At 34.5% G+C, this 20,720-nt stretch overlaps 1 protein-coding gene across 6 annotated transcripts; it reads left to right on the forward strand.

The window, feature by feature from the left end:
* The first annotated feature begins 9,718 nt into the window (after window positions 1-9,718).
* On the forward strand, window positions 9,719-17,568 carry LOC127257675 (zinc finger CCCH domain-containing protein 18-like). 6 transcript variants are annotated; one of them, XR_007840056.1, is made up of 5 exons: window positions 9,719-9,844; window positions 10,762-11,632; window positions 11,719-12,228; window positions 17,144-17,187; window positions 17,408-17,568. XR_007840056.1 is itself a non-coding variant. In XM_051284137.1 (4 exons), exons 1-3 carry the CDS (start codon window positions 9,748-9,750, stop codon window positions 11,831-11,833), a joined length of 1,083 nt encoding a protein of 360 aa, XP_051140094.1. In that variant the 5' UTR covers window positions 9,719-9,747; the 3' UTR covers window positions 11,834-11,875; window positions 11,935-12,352. The 6 variants fall into 6 exon arrangements, 4 of the variants coding, with proteins under 4 accessions (XP_051140094.1, XP_051140093.1, XP_051140096.1 ...); XR_007840055.1 differs by having other exon boundaries at window positions 17,144-17,568; XM_051284137.1 differs by lacking the exons at window positions 17,144-17,187; window positions 17,408-17,568 and having other exon boundaries at window positions 11,719-11,875; window positions 11,935-12,352.
* The last annotated feature ends 3,152 nt before the right edge of the window (window positions 17,569-20,720 follow it).

Consider the following 20,720-nt stretch of genomic DNA (forward strand, 5'->3'; position numbering starts at 1 on the left):
ATAACACTTGGGATCTTGTCCCTAGACCGCCTAATTCTAATGTACACTACAAAAAAATAGTATATTTGTAACGGAATTCCGTTACTAAAGTTCACGTAGCTAACATAATTCCATCTCAAATTCCGTCTCTAATATCATTAGTAACGGAAAAAGTGGATTTAACAACGAAAAAATCTTGTTTACAAAATTGATATTTTTTTGTAGTGGTAGTTGGCTCGAAACGGGTCTATCACACAAAATTCTTGGCAGATGGATCTATTGTCCGTTGCTCAAGGTTTTAGCCAACTTCCTGGGTTTGATTTGACTCATACCTTTAGCCCTGTCGTAAAGGTGTCCACGGTCCGCATTATCTTATCCCTTGTTGTCATTCGTTACTGGCTCCTACATTAACTTGATGTAAAAAATGCTTTCCTCAACGGCTATTTATCTAAGCCGGTCTTTATGGAGCAGCCACCTAGCTTCATTGATCCCTTATATCCAGATCATGTATGCCGTCTGAAGAAAGCTCTCTATGGTCTTCGTCAAGCCCCTCTGGCCTGGTATCATCATCTTCGGAATTTTTTGTTCACTCTTGGATTTCTTTGCAGTACTGCTGACACATCTTTATTTGTTCTTCGACGAAAGTCTACACTCATTTATCTATTAGTATATGTTGATGATATAGTTGTCACAGGAAATGACAATGTTGCAGTTTATTCTCTATTGTCTCGCTTGCGCACCGAATTTTCCATTAAGGATCTTGGGCATCTAGGGTACTTTCTTGGCTTGGAAGTTTCATACACTACTTCTGGTCTCTTCCTCAGTCAGTCTAAATATTCCCGTGATATTCTCGCCCACGCAGACTTTCTTGATTCCAAACCAGTCTCCACTTCTCTCGCTCCTGGCGCTACTTTTACAGTTGTTGGTTCTGCTTTTCATGATCCTACATTATATCACTCATTAGTTGGTGCTCTTCAATATTTAACAATCACACGCCCTGACCTTACTTACTCTGTTAATACTTTCAGCCAATTTCAGCATCACCCTACGCTTGAGCATTTTCAAGCCATCAAACGTATTTTAAGGTATGTTAAAGGCACTCTTGGTTTCGGTCTATCTTTCTCACCAGGGCAGTATGGTATTCATGGATATTCGGATGTTGATTGGGCACGCTGCATTGACACTCGACATTCAACGTATGGATATGCCATTTTTCTTGGTCCAAATCTTATCTCATGGAGTGCGAAGAAGCAACCAACAATCTCTCGGTCAAGCTGCGAATCTGAATAGAGGGCTCTTGCTAATACAACATCAGAACTTATGTGGGTTACTCACCTCCTTCGAGACCTTCACGCATCTCCAGCTTCCCCTCCAGTGCTTTTTAGTGACAACAGAAGTGCACTGTTCCTCAACCATAATCCAGTCTCTCACAAGCACGCCAAGCACCTCGATATCAACTGTCACTTTGTGCGAGCTAGTAGAATCTGGAAGTCTGATTACTCAGTTTGTTCCGTCTTCGCTCCAGCTTGCCGATCTTTTCACAGAAAGTCTTCCTTGACAAGCCTATGAAATGTCCAGGTCCAAGCTTCATATTTCCTACAATCTCACGCTCTGCTTGCCGGGGGGGTGTTAACGATAATTATGCAAATTAATTCTACATCTTCTATACTTAACTCCTTAATTGTCTCACGTAGATTGCTCTTATTACTCTTATCATTCTATATAATCCTACGATGTAATTCTCTTCCATCGGCAATAAATCATATTATTCCAACTTTCACATAATGAAGAGAAATGAATTAAAACAGCAAGTATGGAAAATGAAGTACGAGATTGCAACAAAATGGCATGAAAATTAAACAAAAGCTAAAAATCGGATGTTCGAATGGAATTGCTGGATAAAATAAGAAAACAATAAAATTAATAATAATAATAATAATAATAATAATAATAATAATAGTAAAAAAAAAAAAAAAAAGCAGCTGGTTTTGTTGGATGATCAATTCGCCCCCTCTCACTCGTCAGATTGCTTCAACTCTAATCCCTTATTTTTATTGCCTTTTATTGTTGTAAAAACTCGTGCGTTAGTGACCATAATCTAATTGTCGCAACTTCCTCCAATTGAACGGTCATACGAACTACTGTATGTCAATTCAATTTTTGAAGTCAAACATTAATAATTCCAATGAGTGACGCAACCTCAACTATATTTTTTTATTTCCAATATATACATATTGGGTAACATACTCCCTCACCCCTAACTCAATTGTTAGAAATTTTGGGGGAAAATAATGAGATTGTATTATTATCGTCAAAATAAGGAGCCTATATATAGGCCATACAAAATAGACTCGATAGACTCAAATCTAAGTAATCTAATATATGAATATGATCAAATCTAGATATAAATCTACTAAATCTGAATATCTAAAATATCTCAACATCAATAAATCAATTTGGGGTTTTGTAATAACTAAAAAGTAAGAATATTTTATTTATTAATTGAAGTATATAAAATTATTTTGATACTTTTTGGCTCTTTATATATATATTTTTTATAAATTAAATGTACATTAATAATATATTTGTAATATGTGTAAAAATAAAAATATTTTGATATTAGTGAATACTTTTGTTATAATAAAAAACAAATAATTTTTACCCAATCCGCAACCCAAAACCCTTTAATCCAAAACCCAATACATTCGTACTATGCTAATTTTGAAAATGAGTTTAAAATATTTAAAGAGTAAATAAAAAAGGAAAAAAGAAAAGATTAAAGGGTGTGCTGTATAAATCGGAAAGCGTATTGAATAAACATGTAATGTATGATTAAATCAAGGGGCGGACAGGCGGCGACCTCCGATAGGTGGGTTACATGCATGTACGGAGAACCTGACGATGACGAGCAATAAAGCACCGGGAAATCGGGGCTCTGTCGGGTGGGTTTTTTAAAATAATGTCCAAAGTCAAAACTATTTTTAAAAAAATAGACCTCAAAGTACTTTTGAAAACTACTTACTTTTGGTAAATTAAGTAGTTCCTAGAACTCTTTGATTGTAAATCTAAGGAGTTCTAAGAACTTCATTTTGATGTAGATAGTTATGGCCCACACCAATCCGAATTTAATAGCAATTCCAAAAGTTCTCATAACTCTTGAATGTCAATTTAAGGAGTTTTGGGAACTCCTTTATTCACTACACATATACCCTCACAATCCTACCAAACGTAGGATTAAAAGAAGAGTTCGTGATCGCACTACACGCATTCGAAATGAAATGGATCGGGGCCAAATACGTGCGAGGCAAGTAGCGCAATCAGAAGCGGCCGAGGAAGCATCATCGAGTCGCAACTACTGACTTACATTTAGTGGAAGTAAGTTTTTTTGTTGCATATAATTATTATAGGGATATATTAAAAATATAATGTTGGCCGGTAAAATTTCGAATTTTTTTTTTGTTTGAACAATAATTTGTTGGCAACATAATTTGATGTCATTTTATTATGCACGTTTGATGAACATATGCAATATATGCTGCTGTTGTTGATTGAACTTTGAACAAATATCCGGAAAAAAATATATAATTTCATGTCATCTCATTATCGTATGCTTATACTTGTAAGATATTTTTTTTTATAAAAAAATTTCCATGATATTATTATGTGTTATTATTATTATTATTATTATTTTTTTTTTTTTTTCGGTCACTGTCACTGTCATTATTATTATTATTATTATTGTTGTTGTTGGCATTATTATTATTATTATTATTATTATCATTATCATTATTATTATTATGTGTCATTATTATTATTTTTATAATTGTTATTATTATTACTGTCGTCATAATTATTATTATTATTATTATTATTATCCAATATACAACACTTGTACAGATTATACAAACAAACATGTATGATAATACAAACAAACATTCCAACTAAATTAAATAACATTCCAACTAGAAATATAATATCGAACTACATTAAACAAATATTCAAGTCTGTCTGCATTCATATACAAAATCAAGAGACACATACAGACAAATATTTACATTCATGTCAATGTCCTTTGTGGCCTCCGGTACCACAATTTGGCGGGTGACTTGCACGAGTGCTTCTACGAAGTACTCGTTAAAGTTGAAGACATGGGGATTCAACAATATTACATTCAATAGGTGAGTTATCAAGTACACGCCCTTGAGATTGCACACGGTGACATTCCAAAAGTGGTGAATGATCAAAATTAGTCATATTACCTTTATGAGGTGTAGTATTGCTTTCGTGCACGCCACTATCTTCACCAGTCTCATATGCGTGAATAGAATCACTGTGAATATAAGGATCCGGACTTAGGTGGACTTGATCATCATTTATGAAAGTAGTTTCATATGACTTAAATGTCCAATTTGCTCGATCTTGTGAAACGTCAATAATGTTTTGGACTAGACTGATGTCTCCAATCTCAGTGCAATGCCTTAATTGATTAACCTACACAAAAAATAATAATTATTATAATTTCTTCAAAATGCAATAATTAGATTGCGTTAAATAAAGAATAAATTTACCGCAAAATGATTGTAAGATGGTAGCCCAGGTGGATAGCCAATCCGTGAACGCAATTCAGGATTATAAATAAATCTTTTGAAATGAGTTCTATACCACTGAAGATATTCTGGAGTATACGGCATATCATGCAAGTTTGATTCACCAATCACCAAGTTAGGCTCATACCACTGTTGAATATATATTTGATAAATTCGCAACCAATTTCTAGCATTTGAGCCTCTTGAAGAACTATGTGTGTTCCTATTCTCCACTATCGATGGATTATCCGGAATATGCTGAATTAAACCTAACTGTCGAAGTACTCTATCTAAGTGAAGATGCTCGACGCAGAGCTCGTAAAATAAAGTTCCTTTGTACCGAAACAAGGTTGAAGGACAAGAATGCGGTAAGGAATTGTACAAGTTAGGTTCATACACTACAAAAAAATAATATATTTGTAACGGAATTCCGTCCCTAAAGTTCACGTAGTTAACGTAATTCTATTACTAATTCCGTCTCTAATGTTATTAGTAATGGAAAAAGTATATTTAGAGACAAAAAAATTTTGTTACAAAAATGATTTTTTCTTGTAGTGATAAAGCCGCAAATTAAACTGTATGAAAAATAAATACAACATTATATAGATAAATTGATTAAAATGATTATACCACAAAAAAGTTTGCAGTATTAATAAAAATACCTGTCCATCTCCTTCATGATCAAGAATATCCCGAATAGCAGATACACAATTATGCACGGTTAGTGCAAAATTATGTTTACCACGACTCCATCTACAAAACAAATAGATATTATACATTATATTAAGAACCAAAAATAATAAAATTTTAATATAATGATGATCGTAATAAAATATAAATAATTTACGTACTTAGCTCCATAAGAAGCAGCCGGTAGTACTAGACCATTAGGAAGTACCAGAGGGTCAAGATCAATAGATTTAACGGATTTAATTCGAGGAGCTAGGATGTATAGTCTAGACCATGCCCAAACCTGAAATAACAAAGTATATCGTGAATAAAATATTTAACATGTTATAATAATATATTTAAACATATAGTCATAACATTTTTTCTTTTTAACATATTATACCTGCAATAATGTGAGTGGACCACTAAGCTTCCTTCTATCTTGTCCAATAACAGCCGAACAAAGATTATGATATAAGCATGCAAGACAAGCGCTGCCCCAACTATACTTCTCAGAGAGGTCAAGTGCTCGTATATATGATAAGTAAGTTAGTTTAACCTTACTACCATCTGAAGAGGGAAGTATGCTACCCATAATCATAAGTAGCATAAACCCACGAGTCCAACACTCTACTACCTCTTCAGGACTATCATTATCAATTTGAAAATTTTTCAAACAATTATTTAAAGTAGAATGTAAAATCCAAGGTCCATGTTTGAAGTATTCCGGTGTAAGAGGCAAGTGTAACAACTCTATGCATAGGGTAGAAGCTTCTTCTCTGTTTGCCTAGACGTGACAGCACTAACAATGGGTTTACCATCAATAGGTAATTGATATATCATAGCAACATCCTCTAATGTGATTGTAGCCTCACCAAATGTAAAATGAAAAGTGTGTGTTTCAGGACGCCAACGCTCGACTAATGTTGTAAGAAGACCAGGATCGTGCTTAACATGTCCAACTCTATATACCCCATAAAGTCCCATTCGATGCAATATTTCGAGAACCTTGGGATGACATAATAAGGATATACTAGTCCAATATCTCTCGGGACAAACAAGACTAAACTTATGATCAATCAACTCACCATTCCAAATACGTTCAGAACGATGTGTCGATTGAAGATGAAGCAATCGATCATTAGTAGGGCCGGACAATCCATCTCGATATGAAAACATAATCTGAAGATAATAACAATACACAAATTTATTATCCTTATAAAAGCATAATATTTATGGACCAAATCAAAAATGGAAATATTTATGCATAATATTATCCTTAAATCATAATATTAAGCATAGCATTATCCTTAAATCATAATATTTATGCATAATATTATCCGTAAAAATGGAAATAATATAGCAAATTACGAATAAAGTAATGAAATAAAAATCCATATAAAATAGAAATAAAGATTTGTATTTTCTTAACTCTGCCTCCACCCCCACCACAATATTAAAAAACCAAATTACACCAACACAGTCCATAAATTAGAACCCTAACACAAAATTAATCAAAATCAAATAAATTACCTCAAGTACTTTAGGAATTGAAGGAAGAAGAAAGGGGAGGAAGAAGGGGATTGACCCGCCGGTAGAATTTTAGGAGCAACAGCGGTGGTGTTCAGGCCACGGCAGTCGTCGACGGCAGTGACGCTTCGGTGGGGAGGCACGGGAAGAGCAGCGATTCTGGTGGAGGCACAAAATGATTCGGTTCGATTACGGGGATTGAGAAATGGGTTGGAGAAATCGAAAGCTTCTGTCGCGGGATTGAGAAATGGGTTGGGGAGGGATTGAGAATTCTGTTGCGGGATTGAGAAATGGGTTGGGGAGAGGATTGAGAAATGGGTGGGGGAATTAAAATTAGGGTAAATTTATTTATTTAAATTATTATTAAAATGAAAAAGAAGTTCCCATAACTCCTTAAATTTACAATCAAGGAGTTCTGGGAACTACTTAATTTAGTTTTGAAAACTACTTTGAGGTCTATCTTTTTAAAAATAGTTTTGATTTAGGACATTATTTTAAAAATCCCCTGTCGGGTTGCCGCCTTATCGTCTTGGGGCTTTTTAAAAAAATGGCCTAAGTCAAACCATGATTTAAAATTGTACCCCTCAAACCAGTTTTGAAAACTACTATATTTTTATATTGTAGTAGTTTTCAAAACTCCTAAACTTTTAAGTTTAGAAGTTTTAAAAACTTCTAAATTATTAAATATAGTAGTTTTCAAAACTACTACAAATATTTTTATTAAAAATAAGTTGAGCGATGGCGTCCTGAAACACATACATTTCATTTCACATTTGGCGAGGCAACAATTACATTAGAAGATTTTGCTATGATATATCAGTTACCCCTCGATGATAAACATGTTGTCAGTGATGCCATATCTCGACAGACCATAGAGCACTCTTCAAAGATTTGTATGGATTTGTTAAAATTGTCTCTTGACCCAGAATCTTTCAAGCATGGACCATGGATTTTGCACTCTACTTTAGAAGATCATTTGAAGAGTGCTGAGTTTCAAATCGATAATGATAGTCCTGAAGAAAAAGTAGAGTGTTGGGGACGTGGATTTATGCTATTGATGATTATGGGTAGTATACTTCCGAATTCAGATGGTAGTAGGGTCCGGTTGATTTACTTGTCATATCTGCAGAAACTTGACCTTTCTAATAAGTATAGTTGGGGAAGTGCTTGCCTTGCATGTCTATATCATAATCTCTGTTTAGCAGTTATTGGAGTAAAAAGAAAAAAACTTAGTGGCCCCCTCACATTGTTGCAGGTATATTCATATAAATTGACATCTTAAATTTATTTAAGAACACTATTTTTGTTGTTTAAGTATTTTATTTTTTTTTTCTAGATTTGAGCATGGTCTCGATTAAATATGTTGGCTCCTCGAATTAAATCAATAAACTTTATTGCTGTCGATCCTCAAATGCTTGCTAATGGTGTAATGCTTTCTGCTGCGCCTTATGGAGCTAGGTATTGTGATTTATACAAGTAGTTCTTAATTAAAATATTTTGTATTTTTAATCCTCAAACTGTATTTTGTTATTATAGATGGGCTCGGGGTAAACATGATTTTACTCCAACTGTTCATGGTTGTGTGGCTGTCATATGTGTCTTGTTGAAACTCCTCCTCAGGCAACTTCTGAAAATATTCAATCAATTGATATTCATTTTGACTACCTAAATGTAGAATTGTACATAATTTAGGAGATCCCGATGGCCCTGACTCTTTCCATAATGCAGTAGCATCCACAACCCCTTTTTCACAATTTCCAAATATCTCTATTTCATCATCTGAGCATGAAATTGATTCTGATTCACTAGATTTATCTTCTCCAACTCCTTGACAATCTGCATCTAATATGTGTATATCATCGTCTATTTGCTCAAGCCTTATGTTGGAATTTAATATGCTGTCTCTACAACCGCACTTGTTTCACTAAGTTGAAATTCAACAAACAACTCCAAACATTGATAACTATTTTCTGAATTTAAAAAGTGCTGCAGATTGAAGTCATTCATAATAAGAAGCCTCATTCTCTGATTATCTTGTCAATTCGTCCAACTATAAGGCATTTTCAAAATCAAAGAATAGTGCATCCGGTCTAAATCTTCAAATGTACTATCTCGCCGAACAGCTGTCATACACTGTGGATCACAATTATATTCTATTGTATCCGACTTTCGTATAATATTACCATCTCAATATAGCAGAATATCAATATTGTTCTAGCCACTGCTTGTCATCTGTTTTCTTAAAAAAATATATATTAAATAAATACTAATAAGAATAAAATTAATATATTAAAAAAATAAGCCATATATAAAAATATTAAAATAAGAAATAGACATAAATACATCATGCATTTAAATAATATATCAATATAAACCTTATAAATAATACCAAAAAACACCTAAGATGTTATAAAATTACAAACAAAAATACAATAATAACTAAACAATAAATACCTGAAAATACAATATACAATACAAAACAGAATATTGCCTACCAACAATATAAAACAAAATATTATATGAAAACTATAAAATAATTTAGTGAAACAAATAATACCTGAAAATGAAATGCAACAAAACCGTGAGGTAAATTAAGATTAAAAATATAAAAGTTCTCAAAACTCATATAATAAACAATATAAGAGTTTTTATAACTATTTTTCATAAAAAAAAGTTTTTAAACCTCTTACATTACCAATTATAGTAGTTTTGATAACTTCTATAATTTCCCTGTATTAATGGTTGAAACTACTATTTTTTATATTTTAGATGTTTTGAGAAGGTATATAATTTTAAACCCAAAAAGTTTTAAAAACTACTACAACATAAAAATATAATAATTTTTAAAACTAGTTTTGAGGGCCAGAATTTTAAAACACCGTTTGAGTTTGAATTAGACCAATTTTTTTTAAAATGTCCGTCGTCTTGCTGCAGACCATCCCCTCCTGCCCGCATTTATGTTATACCCACAACAATCCTCACAATGCCAGCCCGCAGTTTCCTCGAGAAATCAATCGGAGGTTTCTTCACTTGCGCCTGGCTGAAACGACGATCCACTCGATCCTGCTCACCTTGTTTCGGTGGGTAACTGTAATTCCAACCATTGCTCTATTTATTATTACTTTTTTTTTTTTTTTTTCTGATTTGTGTTTTTTGGGTTTTGTTTTGGGGGCGGCACCGACGTTGGGGGTTTTCGCGCGATTTAATTTCACGGGTTTCTGCTGCTTCTGTGATTACCTGTTCCTTTTTTCGCTAGAATGATGAAATGATTTTTTGTTTCAATTTGACGTGAATGTTCATGCAGAGGAGATTTTGTATTTCTTCTTCAATTTAATCGAACAGAACGAACTAGTTCTTAATTAATTTGTATGCTTAATAATATGATAAGTGTTTCCCTTTTTTAAATTTAGTCAGTTTGATTATTCAGGGGTTTCTGTCTTGCTCTATTTTGGGGAAAAAGGATCTTCTGCACTTGCATGTAACTGATGTAGAATACAATATTTCTTAGTTAATTCTCCCCTATCTATATATGAATTTGGATATGAAAACATAGTTTAGATCTTTTTAGTGTTGAGATATTTTTTATATTGAATTAGTTTTGATTGGTTTATATTAGATTTAGTTGGTTTACACATTAGATTCTCTCATATTCATTAGATTATGCTGTTTTGCATTAGACTTTGATTCGAGTATATTGAGTTAAGCTCGCGCAATATTTAATCATGAGATTTCGGCAAATTATTTTAGGCAAAATTACTTAAACTCACCTGTGGTTTGGAAAGTCGATACATTCTCACTTGTGATTTAAAAATTGCAGGAGACTCTTTTATATTTTTAAATTACATATGGATTATAAGCAATTTTGCCATTATTTTAACACGGAGAATTGGTTGCATAATTCACTTTACATTAGGCATTCTTCCAAACTCATATTTGTGTAATTTGTGCATATATACATCTGAGGCAGCACTTCCTTTGTTTGTCTGAGCTTCATCAGAGTTGAATTGGAACCAAGAGATGGACAAATCAGAGTTATCAATGATGTTGTTCCAAAGAATACAGAAACTAGACCCAAAACATGTCTCCAAGATCATGGGTTATCTTCTCTTGAAAGATCAGAGTGAGGTCGACATGATCCATCATGCCCCTGCCCCGGATAATGTAATCCAGTCCTTGATCGAAAATATCAAGCAAGAGCTTTGCGTGCCTCCAAAACCACCTGTCCCTGCCTATGTTTTGACTGCTTTGAATTGTCCTACAAAGTTTTCGCCATCTTTGCCATGGTTTCCGGCATCCTCTGCAGGATTTTCACATGAAATTGCACAGCAGGTCCCTCAAGCTCCGACAGGCCAGCAGCAACAGGTCACGCCACTTGTAAACCAACTTGGATGCCATAAAGCTACTGGATTGAATTTGAATGTGCAGAGCTATGTTCCGCAAGCTGTAAAGCATCATCAAGCGTCTTCATTGGACATGTACCCTCACTCCTCTGACCAGTTATCTGCTCCAATCTGTGAAAACTATAGTAAGGGTTATTGTGAGCATTGTGGCGACTGCAAATTCCTGCACTTACTCAAATTACAGAATGGTAAATTTATGATCATTAACCAGCCAAAGGGTGTAGCAGATAATTCCACTAGTTCGTCCGACAGATACACCTTGCAGCTTGAGGAACAGTTTGTTGAGATTCTGAAAATTAGAAGAGGGATCCCGGTCCCGCTCTCTTGCTTACCAATTTTGTATCATGACAAATACTGCAAGAGTCTCCCTGTCCAGGCTTGTATGAAAGAGCCGCATAAACTCAGGAAAATCTGCTGCACACTGACAGAACTTATTCGTCAAATGAAGAGCATTAAAGTGACAGACAAGTTTAGTTACCAAAAATACCTTTTCTATATATGTTTGGAGAAGTTCTGGAATGTGTGTTAGTTATTGTTCTTGTCTTTACATACAGGTGGCACGGGATGGAATCTACAATCTTGGAAGATGACTTGTCGACATACCTAAAGTCAATGAAGAAAGAGAGAGGCAGGGGTCAAGCTTTGCAGGCTACTGCCAAGTTTATGTGACACTCTCTATTCGGGCGAAAGATGTCGAAGAATATTTTTCAAGTGAGCGAGATCATTATACTACATATCTATATTTTGTTTGGGTATCTAATGCAGTGCAGGCATTTGTTGTCCTGTCCTCCTCGGGAAATTTGGAAAAGTAAAAGAAGTTGGTGTTGGGTTTGGGTTCCTTCTATGGAGGCCCAACAATTCAAGTTAGTCCAAAAAGAGTTAAGAGCCCACTTTTGTCAATTGTTGCCCTAGCCCTCATAGTTGTGAGAGGGGTCATTTTGGGCGTAGAGATTTTGAGAGAGGAACAATCGGTATCTACGCACCCGAAAGAATCGACAAGCAAGAGAGAATTTCTTCAAGTCGGTTTCGATCAACGGTCTCATCATCCTTGGATATTTTTCTTGGTATCGTTGATTTCTCACTATTTACTTGTTTGGATTCGATTTTGATTCTTATTGATTGGGGTTTGGAATGGGTTGTTTGTAGTTGAGAGATCTATTGTGGTTGGGGTTCGATTCTTGTAATTGGATGTGGAGTTTAATAGCCCTTTTGGTTGTGGTTATCTTTGATTGTATGAACCTTTTGATATAGTTGATTTTGCCTTGGGTCGGGTGATAAGCCACGTGGTTTTTATCCTTCATTTTGAAGGAGTTTTCCACGTTAAAAGTTTTGGTGTCTCATATTGTTATTTCCGTTGTTTATTGGTGGTTATCATTCATCGTATTTTGGTACAAAGAATAATTGATTGAAGGGAAAGTTTTGGTAGAACAGTTTGAACACCCCCTTAGGCGTGACTACGCTTAAGGAGTACATCGAATCTGATTTTGGTTTGCATTTTGGTTTTCTTCCGATATTCTCACAACATAAATGGTATCAGGGCAAGGTTGTTTTAGAGTGTTATTTACCATTGCAGGATAGATGTGAACTTGGGAAGAATGGTTTACTTAGATGGAACAAACTATCATGTTTGTAAAGGGAAGATAACTGATCTTCTATATGTGAAGAAGTTACATGGGCCAGTATTTTCTGCGGCAAAGCCTGATGTTGAAACAGGTGATTCAGATTGGGAATTGAAGCATCAACAAGTATGTGGTTTCATAAGGCAATGGGTAGAGGACAATGTTTTGAATAACATTGTGAATGAGACCAATGCCAAAATATTGTGGGACAAGCTGGAAAGCTTATATGCTTCGAAGACTGCATTCCATGTGACTGCCAATAGGGATTTCTACACATCATATACTCCGGGAGACTTTTGGAGTCTTGAAGATAGGAAATGATGGCTTGGAGAAAGTAGCAGGCACATGAACAATGTGTTTGGATACCAGTAGTGGATACACACTAGTGCTGAAGGATGTGAGGCATGCTCTCGATGTTCGACTACATCTAGTTTCCACTGGTAGGTTGGATGATGATGGATATTCCTGCCATTTCGGTGATGGAAAATGGAAGATTAGAAAAGGTTCTATGGTAATTGCTCAGGGTAAGAAAAAATCCAGTTTATATTGGTTTCATGCTATTATTTCTGCGAATGGTGTTAATGGAGTTCAGAATGGGAGTTCTTCAAGCTTATAGCATAGGAGATTGGGTCACACTAGTGAAAAAGGACTCGATACTTTGGCGAGAAAGAATCTACTCCCTGGTGTTAGACGTGCTTAGCTTGATAAGTGTTCACATTGCTTTGTGGAAAAGCAAAGATGGTTTTCTTTGTTCATCACCCTCCTACTAGGAAAAGAGATATTCTTGAATTGATCCATTTAGATGTGTGCAGTCCTTTGAAGGTAAAGTCTTTCGGAGGTGCAGTTTATTTTGTTACCTTTATTGATGATCACTCAAGAAAATTATGGGTTCGAGGGTTGAAATCGAACGATCAGGTTCTTGATGCTTTTGTTGAGTTTCATGTTCTGTTGAGAGAGAAACTGGTAAGAAATTGAAATGCATCAGGACTAACAATTGAGGCAAATATTGGGGACCGTTTGATGTTTATTGTTGAAAGCATGGTATTCGACATCAGAAGACGGAACCCAAAACTCCGCAATTAAATGGCTTGGTAGAAAGGATGAATAGAACGTTGATAGAGAGAGTCAGATGCGTGCTTTCGGATGCTAAATTGCCTTAACATTTCTGGGGTAAGGCATTATATGCAGATGCTCGAATTACCAATCTAACTCCTACAGTGGCTTTGCAGACAGATGTTCAGAGTATCTTATGATCACATCAGAGTTTTCGGATGCAAGTGTTTTGTTCATGTGCCTAAGGATGAACGATCCAAGTTGGATGCTAAGATTCAACAATGCATTTTCATTGGCTATGGTGATGATGAATTTGGCTATAGGTGTTATGATCCTATTGAGAAAAAGCTTGTCTGAAGCCGTGATGTTGTATTCATGGAGGATCAAACGATTGAGGACATTGAGACGAACTATAAGCCAAATGTTCAAAATAAAGACTTGATTTATTTAGATCGAGTTCTTACACCAAAAGTGGGTGGTGATGAACATCAGTATGTCGGCAATGATGCCGTTGATGATGTTGATGTTGGTCCGGATTATTCCGAGAATTCGATGGATATGGCAGAATCTTCATTGAGAAGGTGTACCTAGGATAGACAACCCTCCACTAGGAATTCATCTACGGAGTATGTGCTCTTGACCTAGAATGGAGAGCCCGAGGATTATGAAGAAGCCATCCAAAGTCCTGAAAAAGAAAAGTGGATTGTTTCTATGAAGGATGAAATGCAATCCTTACATGCTAATGACACGTATGAGTTGGTTGAGCTTCCAAGTGATAGAAGGGCCTTAGAAAATAGGTGGATCTATAAGGTGAAGCATGGAGAACACTCATCCTCTCCTCGATATAAAGCCAGACTTGTTGTGAAGGGCTTTAGTAAAAAATATGGTGTTGACTTTGAGGAGATTTTTTCACCGGTTGTCAAGATAACTTCTATTCGTGTTATCTTGGGTTTGGCTGTTTATCTTGACTTAGAAGTGGAGCAAATGGATGTCAAGATGACATTTTTTCACGGTGACCTCGAAGAAGAAATTTATATGGAGCAACCTAGAGGTTTTGTGGTGAAAGGGAAGGAGAACCATGTATGTCAATTGAAAAAGAACTTCTATGGGCTTAAACAGGCTTCGGGGCAGTGGTACAAGAAATTCAAATATGTTATGATTCAACAAGGGTACAAGAAGACTGATGCCACCCTTGTGTTTTCATGCAGTAGTTCTTAGGTATTGATGTTATCATTTTATTTTTTTATGTAGATGATATGCTCATAGTAGGCTCTTTAGCCTTGAAAATAAATGATTTGAAGAAAGAGTTGAGCAAGCATTTTGCGATGAAGTATTTGGGGCCAGCTAGAAGTATTCTTGGGATGTATATTTCTCGGAATAGGGAAAAGAAAAAGTTATGGTTATCCCAAGAAAAATATATCGAAAAAGTGTTGCAGCGGTACAACATGGACAAGGCCAAAGCTACTTCTACCCCGTTTGCTGCTTCATTTAAATTGAGTGTGAAACAATGTCCTTCTACTGAGAAAGAAAAGAAAGATATGCAGCGGATGCCTTCTGCCTCAAAAGTTGGAAGTTTGATGTACGCAATGGTGTGTACTCGTCCGGACATAGCTCACGCAGTTGGTGTTGTCAGCCAATTCATGTCGAATCCGGGCAAAGAACATTAGAGTGCAGTGAAGTGGATTCTGAAATATCTTCGGGGAACTTCGAGTATGAGGTTGTGCTTTGGTATTGGTAAGCCGGAGCTTGTTGGTTATATAGATTCTTATATGACTGGAGATATTGATAATAGGAAGTGTACTTCTGGATATGCAGGGAGCTATTTCATGGTAGTCCCGATTATAGAAATGTGTTGCACTCTCTTCAACCGAGGCGGATTTTATTGCTGCTACCGAAGCTTGCAAGGAGTTATTATGGTTGAAGACTTTTGTGAGTAAAATCGGTTTCACTCAACAAAAGTATATTTTGTATTGCGACAATCAAAGTGCGATCCATCTTAGGAAGAATCCGACATTTCATGGGAGATCGAAACATGTTGATACAAGGTATTATTGGATTAGAGAGGTTTTGGATTCTAAGTTGATTGAAGTTGATAAAATCCACACGGATGAAAATGGCGCGGATATGTGCACTAAAAGTCTTCCAAGAGACAAGTTCGAGTTCTGCAGGATGGCTGCAGGGTTGGTTGCCTCCTCCACATAGTCGGAAGGGGGAGAATTGTTGGGTTTGGGTTCCTTCTATGTGTGGAGGCCCAACAATTCAAGTTAGCCCAAAAAAAGTTAAGAGCCCACTTTTGCCCATTGTTGCCCTAGTCCTCATAGTTGGGAAAGGGGTCATTTTGGGCGTAGAGATTTTGAGAGAGGAACAATCGGTATCTACGCACCCGAAAGAATCGAAAAGAAAGAGAGAATTTCTTTAAGTCGGTTTCGATCAACGGTCTCATCATCCTTGGATGTTTTTCTTGGTATCGTTAATTTCTCACTATTTACTTGTTTGGATTCGATTTTGAATCTTATTGATTGGGATTTGGAATGGGTTGTTTGTAGTTGGAAGATCTATTGTGAATGGAGTACGATTCTTGTAATTAGATGTGGAGTTTGATAGCCCTTTTGGTTGTGGTTATCTTCGATTGTACGAACCTTTTGATATAGTGGATTTTGCCTTGGGTCGGGTGATAGGCCTCGTGGTTTTTATCCTTAAAAAGTTTTCCACGTTAGAAGTTTTGGTGTCTCATATTATTATTTCCGTTGTTTATTGGTGGTTATCATTCATCGTATTTTGGTAGAAAGAATAATTGATTGAAGGGAAAGGTTTTAGTGGAACAGTTTGAAACACCCACGCTTAAGTTATACATCGAATCTGATTTTGGTTTGCATTTTGGTATTCTCCCAACAGTTGGGATTCCAAACCAGGGGAATATGAAATACGGATTCATCACTTTTTTCTATGGTGAGAGACAGCTTCCCTTGTGCTAAGCAAGTCGAGTCGAATCTGCATCGATGCATGCATGATAGTTGCCATATGTAGCTGCACTTTCTCAGATGGAATCAACCAACCGGTTTCTGTACTGTACTTTCATCTCATCTTTACTAATGTTTATAAAATCTGCAAGTTTGTTGCTCACATGCATTCATTATTTCATGTATGCCAATTTTCTAGTACATGGATCTTAAAAAATTGCTAAATCTCAACATGCCTTTTGTTTTGATTTGATCTTTGTTATTCGTTTTATTTCTAGCTACTTGTATTATTAATGTAGCACGTATCATTTTTTGTGAAATACTCATAACTAGTGTGTGTGGTGCAGAAAAATCGATGATAGAAATCAGATTCCGCAAAAGCAGTTATCATGTAAGTCTCTGGCTTTTTTCTCAATTTCACGTTTTGGATTCTTAATCATTTGCTTGTTTTATTTTCGATTATATATGTGTGTGTCCTTGGTGACTTAGCTGCTTGAACCCTACTTTTGCATATATCTTCACATCAGTTGATCAAATCTTATCTCTCTATTTCCGAAAGAAAAGCAAAACAGAGAAATTAAATTAGTTATGGTGATTCTTGGACAGTGCAGTTGTGATGTACGATGGCTCTTCTCTTGTATAAGGTTAGTCCTCTTGTATAAGTTCATTTCAATTTGACATTTTCCTATTGCCGTCGTAGCTTACATCTCTATCTCTATTTCTATTTCTATTACTCTCACTATCACTATTCTTATCATCCAGAATCAATAAGCTGCAGATCTATGAAAACATTTTAATATATAAATATAAAAATAAAATAAATTAAACAACTCATTTTTTATTAGAAGCTAATAATACATTATTCCATCTAGCCTAGTTATGCCAATTTTTCTTTTTAATTGTTTTATCCAAATATATACTCCCTCTGAAATGGCTCTTTGGAATTTTGTAGAAAATTAATAAATAATAGTGTTTTACTAATTATGGTAGCGTATAAGAAGATTTGACATTTTTGTCCTCTAATTTTACTTAAAAAGTAAGTGTATGTGTAATGGTTGTTTGTAATTTAAATAAAAATTATGAATATTTTTGTATTTGTATATAATTGCTTTGGTATGTTTGTAATTTAAAAAATTATGAATATTTTTGTATTTGTATATAATTACTTTTACTAAAAAAGCAAAAGGATACGTCGAAATGGGATAGATGAAAATGATATAAAGAATATTTTGAAATAGAATTGAGGGAGTATGTTATTTCACAAAATATATTTCCAACAGAGTTATTTGAGCTCGACAAAAGAAGAAGAAACCACCCACTTATTTGGCCCAAATTTATAAATAAATAAAGGCCCATAATAGAGCAGCCCGGTTGGAGGCCCAGGCCCGAGTTCACAAGCCCGTACGCGCAATGTTCGATTGAAATTATTCTAGTTTTGGATAAAGATAATTGAAGGATGAGATGGAATCTTAATTGGATTAGGTTTGGTGAGATATAATATATATACATACTAGTTCTCTCGTTTGCGACATAACCTCGTCGCTAGATTGTAACAAATTTTGATATATATTATTAAGAATACAGTAGAATCTATTAAAATTATATAGATATATTCCATCCGTCCCACCGGAATTGAACTTTTTAATTAGGGACACGATATTTAAGGAAAGGATGTTTAATTAGTTAATAATAATTAGTTATGATATTATTATATTATTTTTTGTATAATTAATAATATTTATAGTTTTAAAAAATAAATTTAATATATATGATTAAAAAATTTTTAATATATGTTTAAATATTTAAAATCATATAGCAATTAAAAAATATATGCAATATGGATATCATTTTGTAGAGAATAAAATCTTCTATAATACAAGTAAATAAAAAAATATTTTTTTTATTTATTTATAATTAACATAAATTAATTTTATAAAAGATGTTTAGTTTTAAATATAGATAAAAATATTTATTTTTTTGAGGAGAGAGGTAGAAATAAAGGGGTTTTGAATGGGTCCTACGTCATTTATGATGTTGTATGTTATGTAGTTAATTAAGTTGATTTATATTTGTTAAATATGTTTTGGTTTAATAATTTTTACCAAAAATAAAAATGTGTCAATTGTTACGGGACAGACAAAAATGGAAATAGTGTCAATTGTAGCGGAACAGAGAGAGTATTTATTAAGAATGTACATATATAATTTTCTACAAAATATTTTTATTTATTAATATTTCAAAAATAATGAAAAATCAATGACTAACAACATTATAATCATAGAATGCGATGAATTCCATGTCCTATAAAATTCACTTGGGAGTGTTGCCGGTGTCTCTACTCACAATTAAGATGATTAGACTATTATAAATAAAATAATAATGAATAAATGATTAAGTAGGTGCTCTCAACCCCGAATAAATTCCATCATGATGCATTGGGCAAGTTCTTCTTACCCAGATTACCTACAAAATGTAGATTTAACATCGGCAAATAGCTGAGTAAGTAGAATAAAATTACACAAGTTAATACAATTAAAATCATGCACATTTATAATTTTGATGATACATGTGTTATGATTACCTCATTGATTCTCCGTTATATTTATTCCGTTTACAGATACGAGGAGCCAATAAAAACAAACTCCATGATACAAGGAAGGTTTGATTTGATATATATTTGTGATATTGGGCATTGCATAAAACCTTTCATATTCTTTCAACATAAATTTTCCATTATTTAATATTGGTAGCAAGTAAAGCCACCTATAAAAAATCGGCATTATCCAAAATGCCTCCGAACATCATCAATAGCACGAGATAAGGCAAAAAAATAAAAAAGAATGCATCTCAAGAAATAATATAAAAAGTCTAATATAATGAGGTAGGCATCCAGGCCCAACATCAAAAGCATAACCAACAAAGTATAAATAATAGAAGTATGCCAATCAATCATATGGATAGCCGACATGTATCGCCATTAACCATAGAACTATCTAGAGCTCGTGGTAGCGAAGATAGACCTATCCAGAGATCTATCCCGTATATGGTAGTGGAATTCTTGCACCCCATGAATCACCCAAAGGGAACCCAAAAACTCTACTCCTCATAGCGCGCCCATTCAGGATCGTGTTTGGAATTGGCCAATGATCCTGAACTACCGGTAGACCTCATTAGGTGCAAATCTAATGAGTGGACCAACACCTGCACGATAATGATTAGATAGGGCTATAAATAACCAAATCTAATCCCCGAAGAACCCTGCAACATAGGTCAATCGGTTGTCCGACTAACTATTGTTATTGCATATTATAACGTTTCATCAATATACGTATGCATGATGGTACCCTTGCCTAGCACTACTGTACATCGCAAATAACAGTAGAAATAAAAAAATCCACACATAGAAGTCATGCTACATGTATAAGATATGAGATTCACGAAATAAAAGCAATGAAAAACCAAGTGGATCACATCACTTTCAAGCTCCCAACAAAGAGGTATAATGCGTTCGTATTTGATATTGAATCACGATGATACAATTATTAAGCCATCAAAATTATATTTTTGAATACAACAATTAAGTTGTGATTAAGTGTATGTTATTTCCATATAATTACTTATCCGTTTCGGTAGGCAGATCAAGCTAATGAGCTTGACCAGTATGAGTGACCGGTCGTACGGTCAATCAAATATTTCACATACTCTGTGATCACAATTTAATGTAATACAGGGAAAGAGATCGTCTCCACATCGATTGTGTGAATCACTATTTCATGTTCTAATGCATTAAATAAAAGGGAAAAATTTCTTTTATTATCTAATGAAGATAAAATAACAAAACAATTAAATTAGCAAAGAACTTGTGTTTAATCATCAATTCAATAAAGTTATTTGTTTTTAGACTATCAATAAATTGGTTATAAC

Source organism: Andrographis paniculata, unplaced genomic scaffold (assembly GCF_009805555.1).
Source record: "Andrographis paniculata isolate CXL003 unplaced genomic scaffold, ASM980555v1 Contig58END, whole genome shotgun sequence".
Taxonomy (NCBI): Eukaryota; Viridiplantae; Streptophyta; class Magnoliopsida; order Lamiales; family Acanthaceae; genus Andrographis; species Andrographis paniculata.

Excerpts from the sequence above, each read along its gene's own strand:
- LOC127257675 (XM_051284136.1), top strand. The coding sequence starts at position 9,748 with ATGCCAGCCCGCAGTTTCCTCGAGAAATCAATCGGAGGTTTCTTCACT. Across the intron at positions 9,845-10,761 it reads ATCCTGCTCACCTTGTTTCG|AGTTGAATTGGAACCAAGAG; the intron begins GTGGGTAACTGT and ends GAGCTTCATCAG. Across the intron at positions 11,633-11,718 it reads AGCATTAAAGTGACAGACAA|GTGGCACGGGATGGAATCTA; the intron begins GTTTAGTTACCA and ends CTTTACATACAG.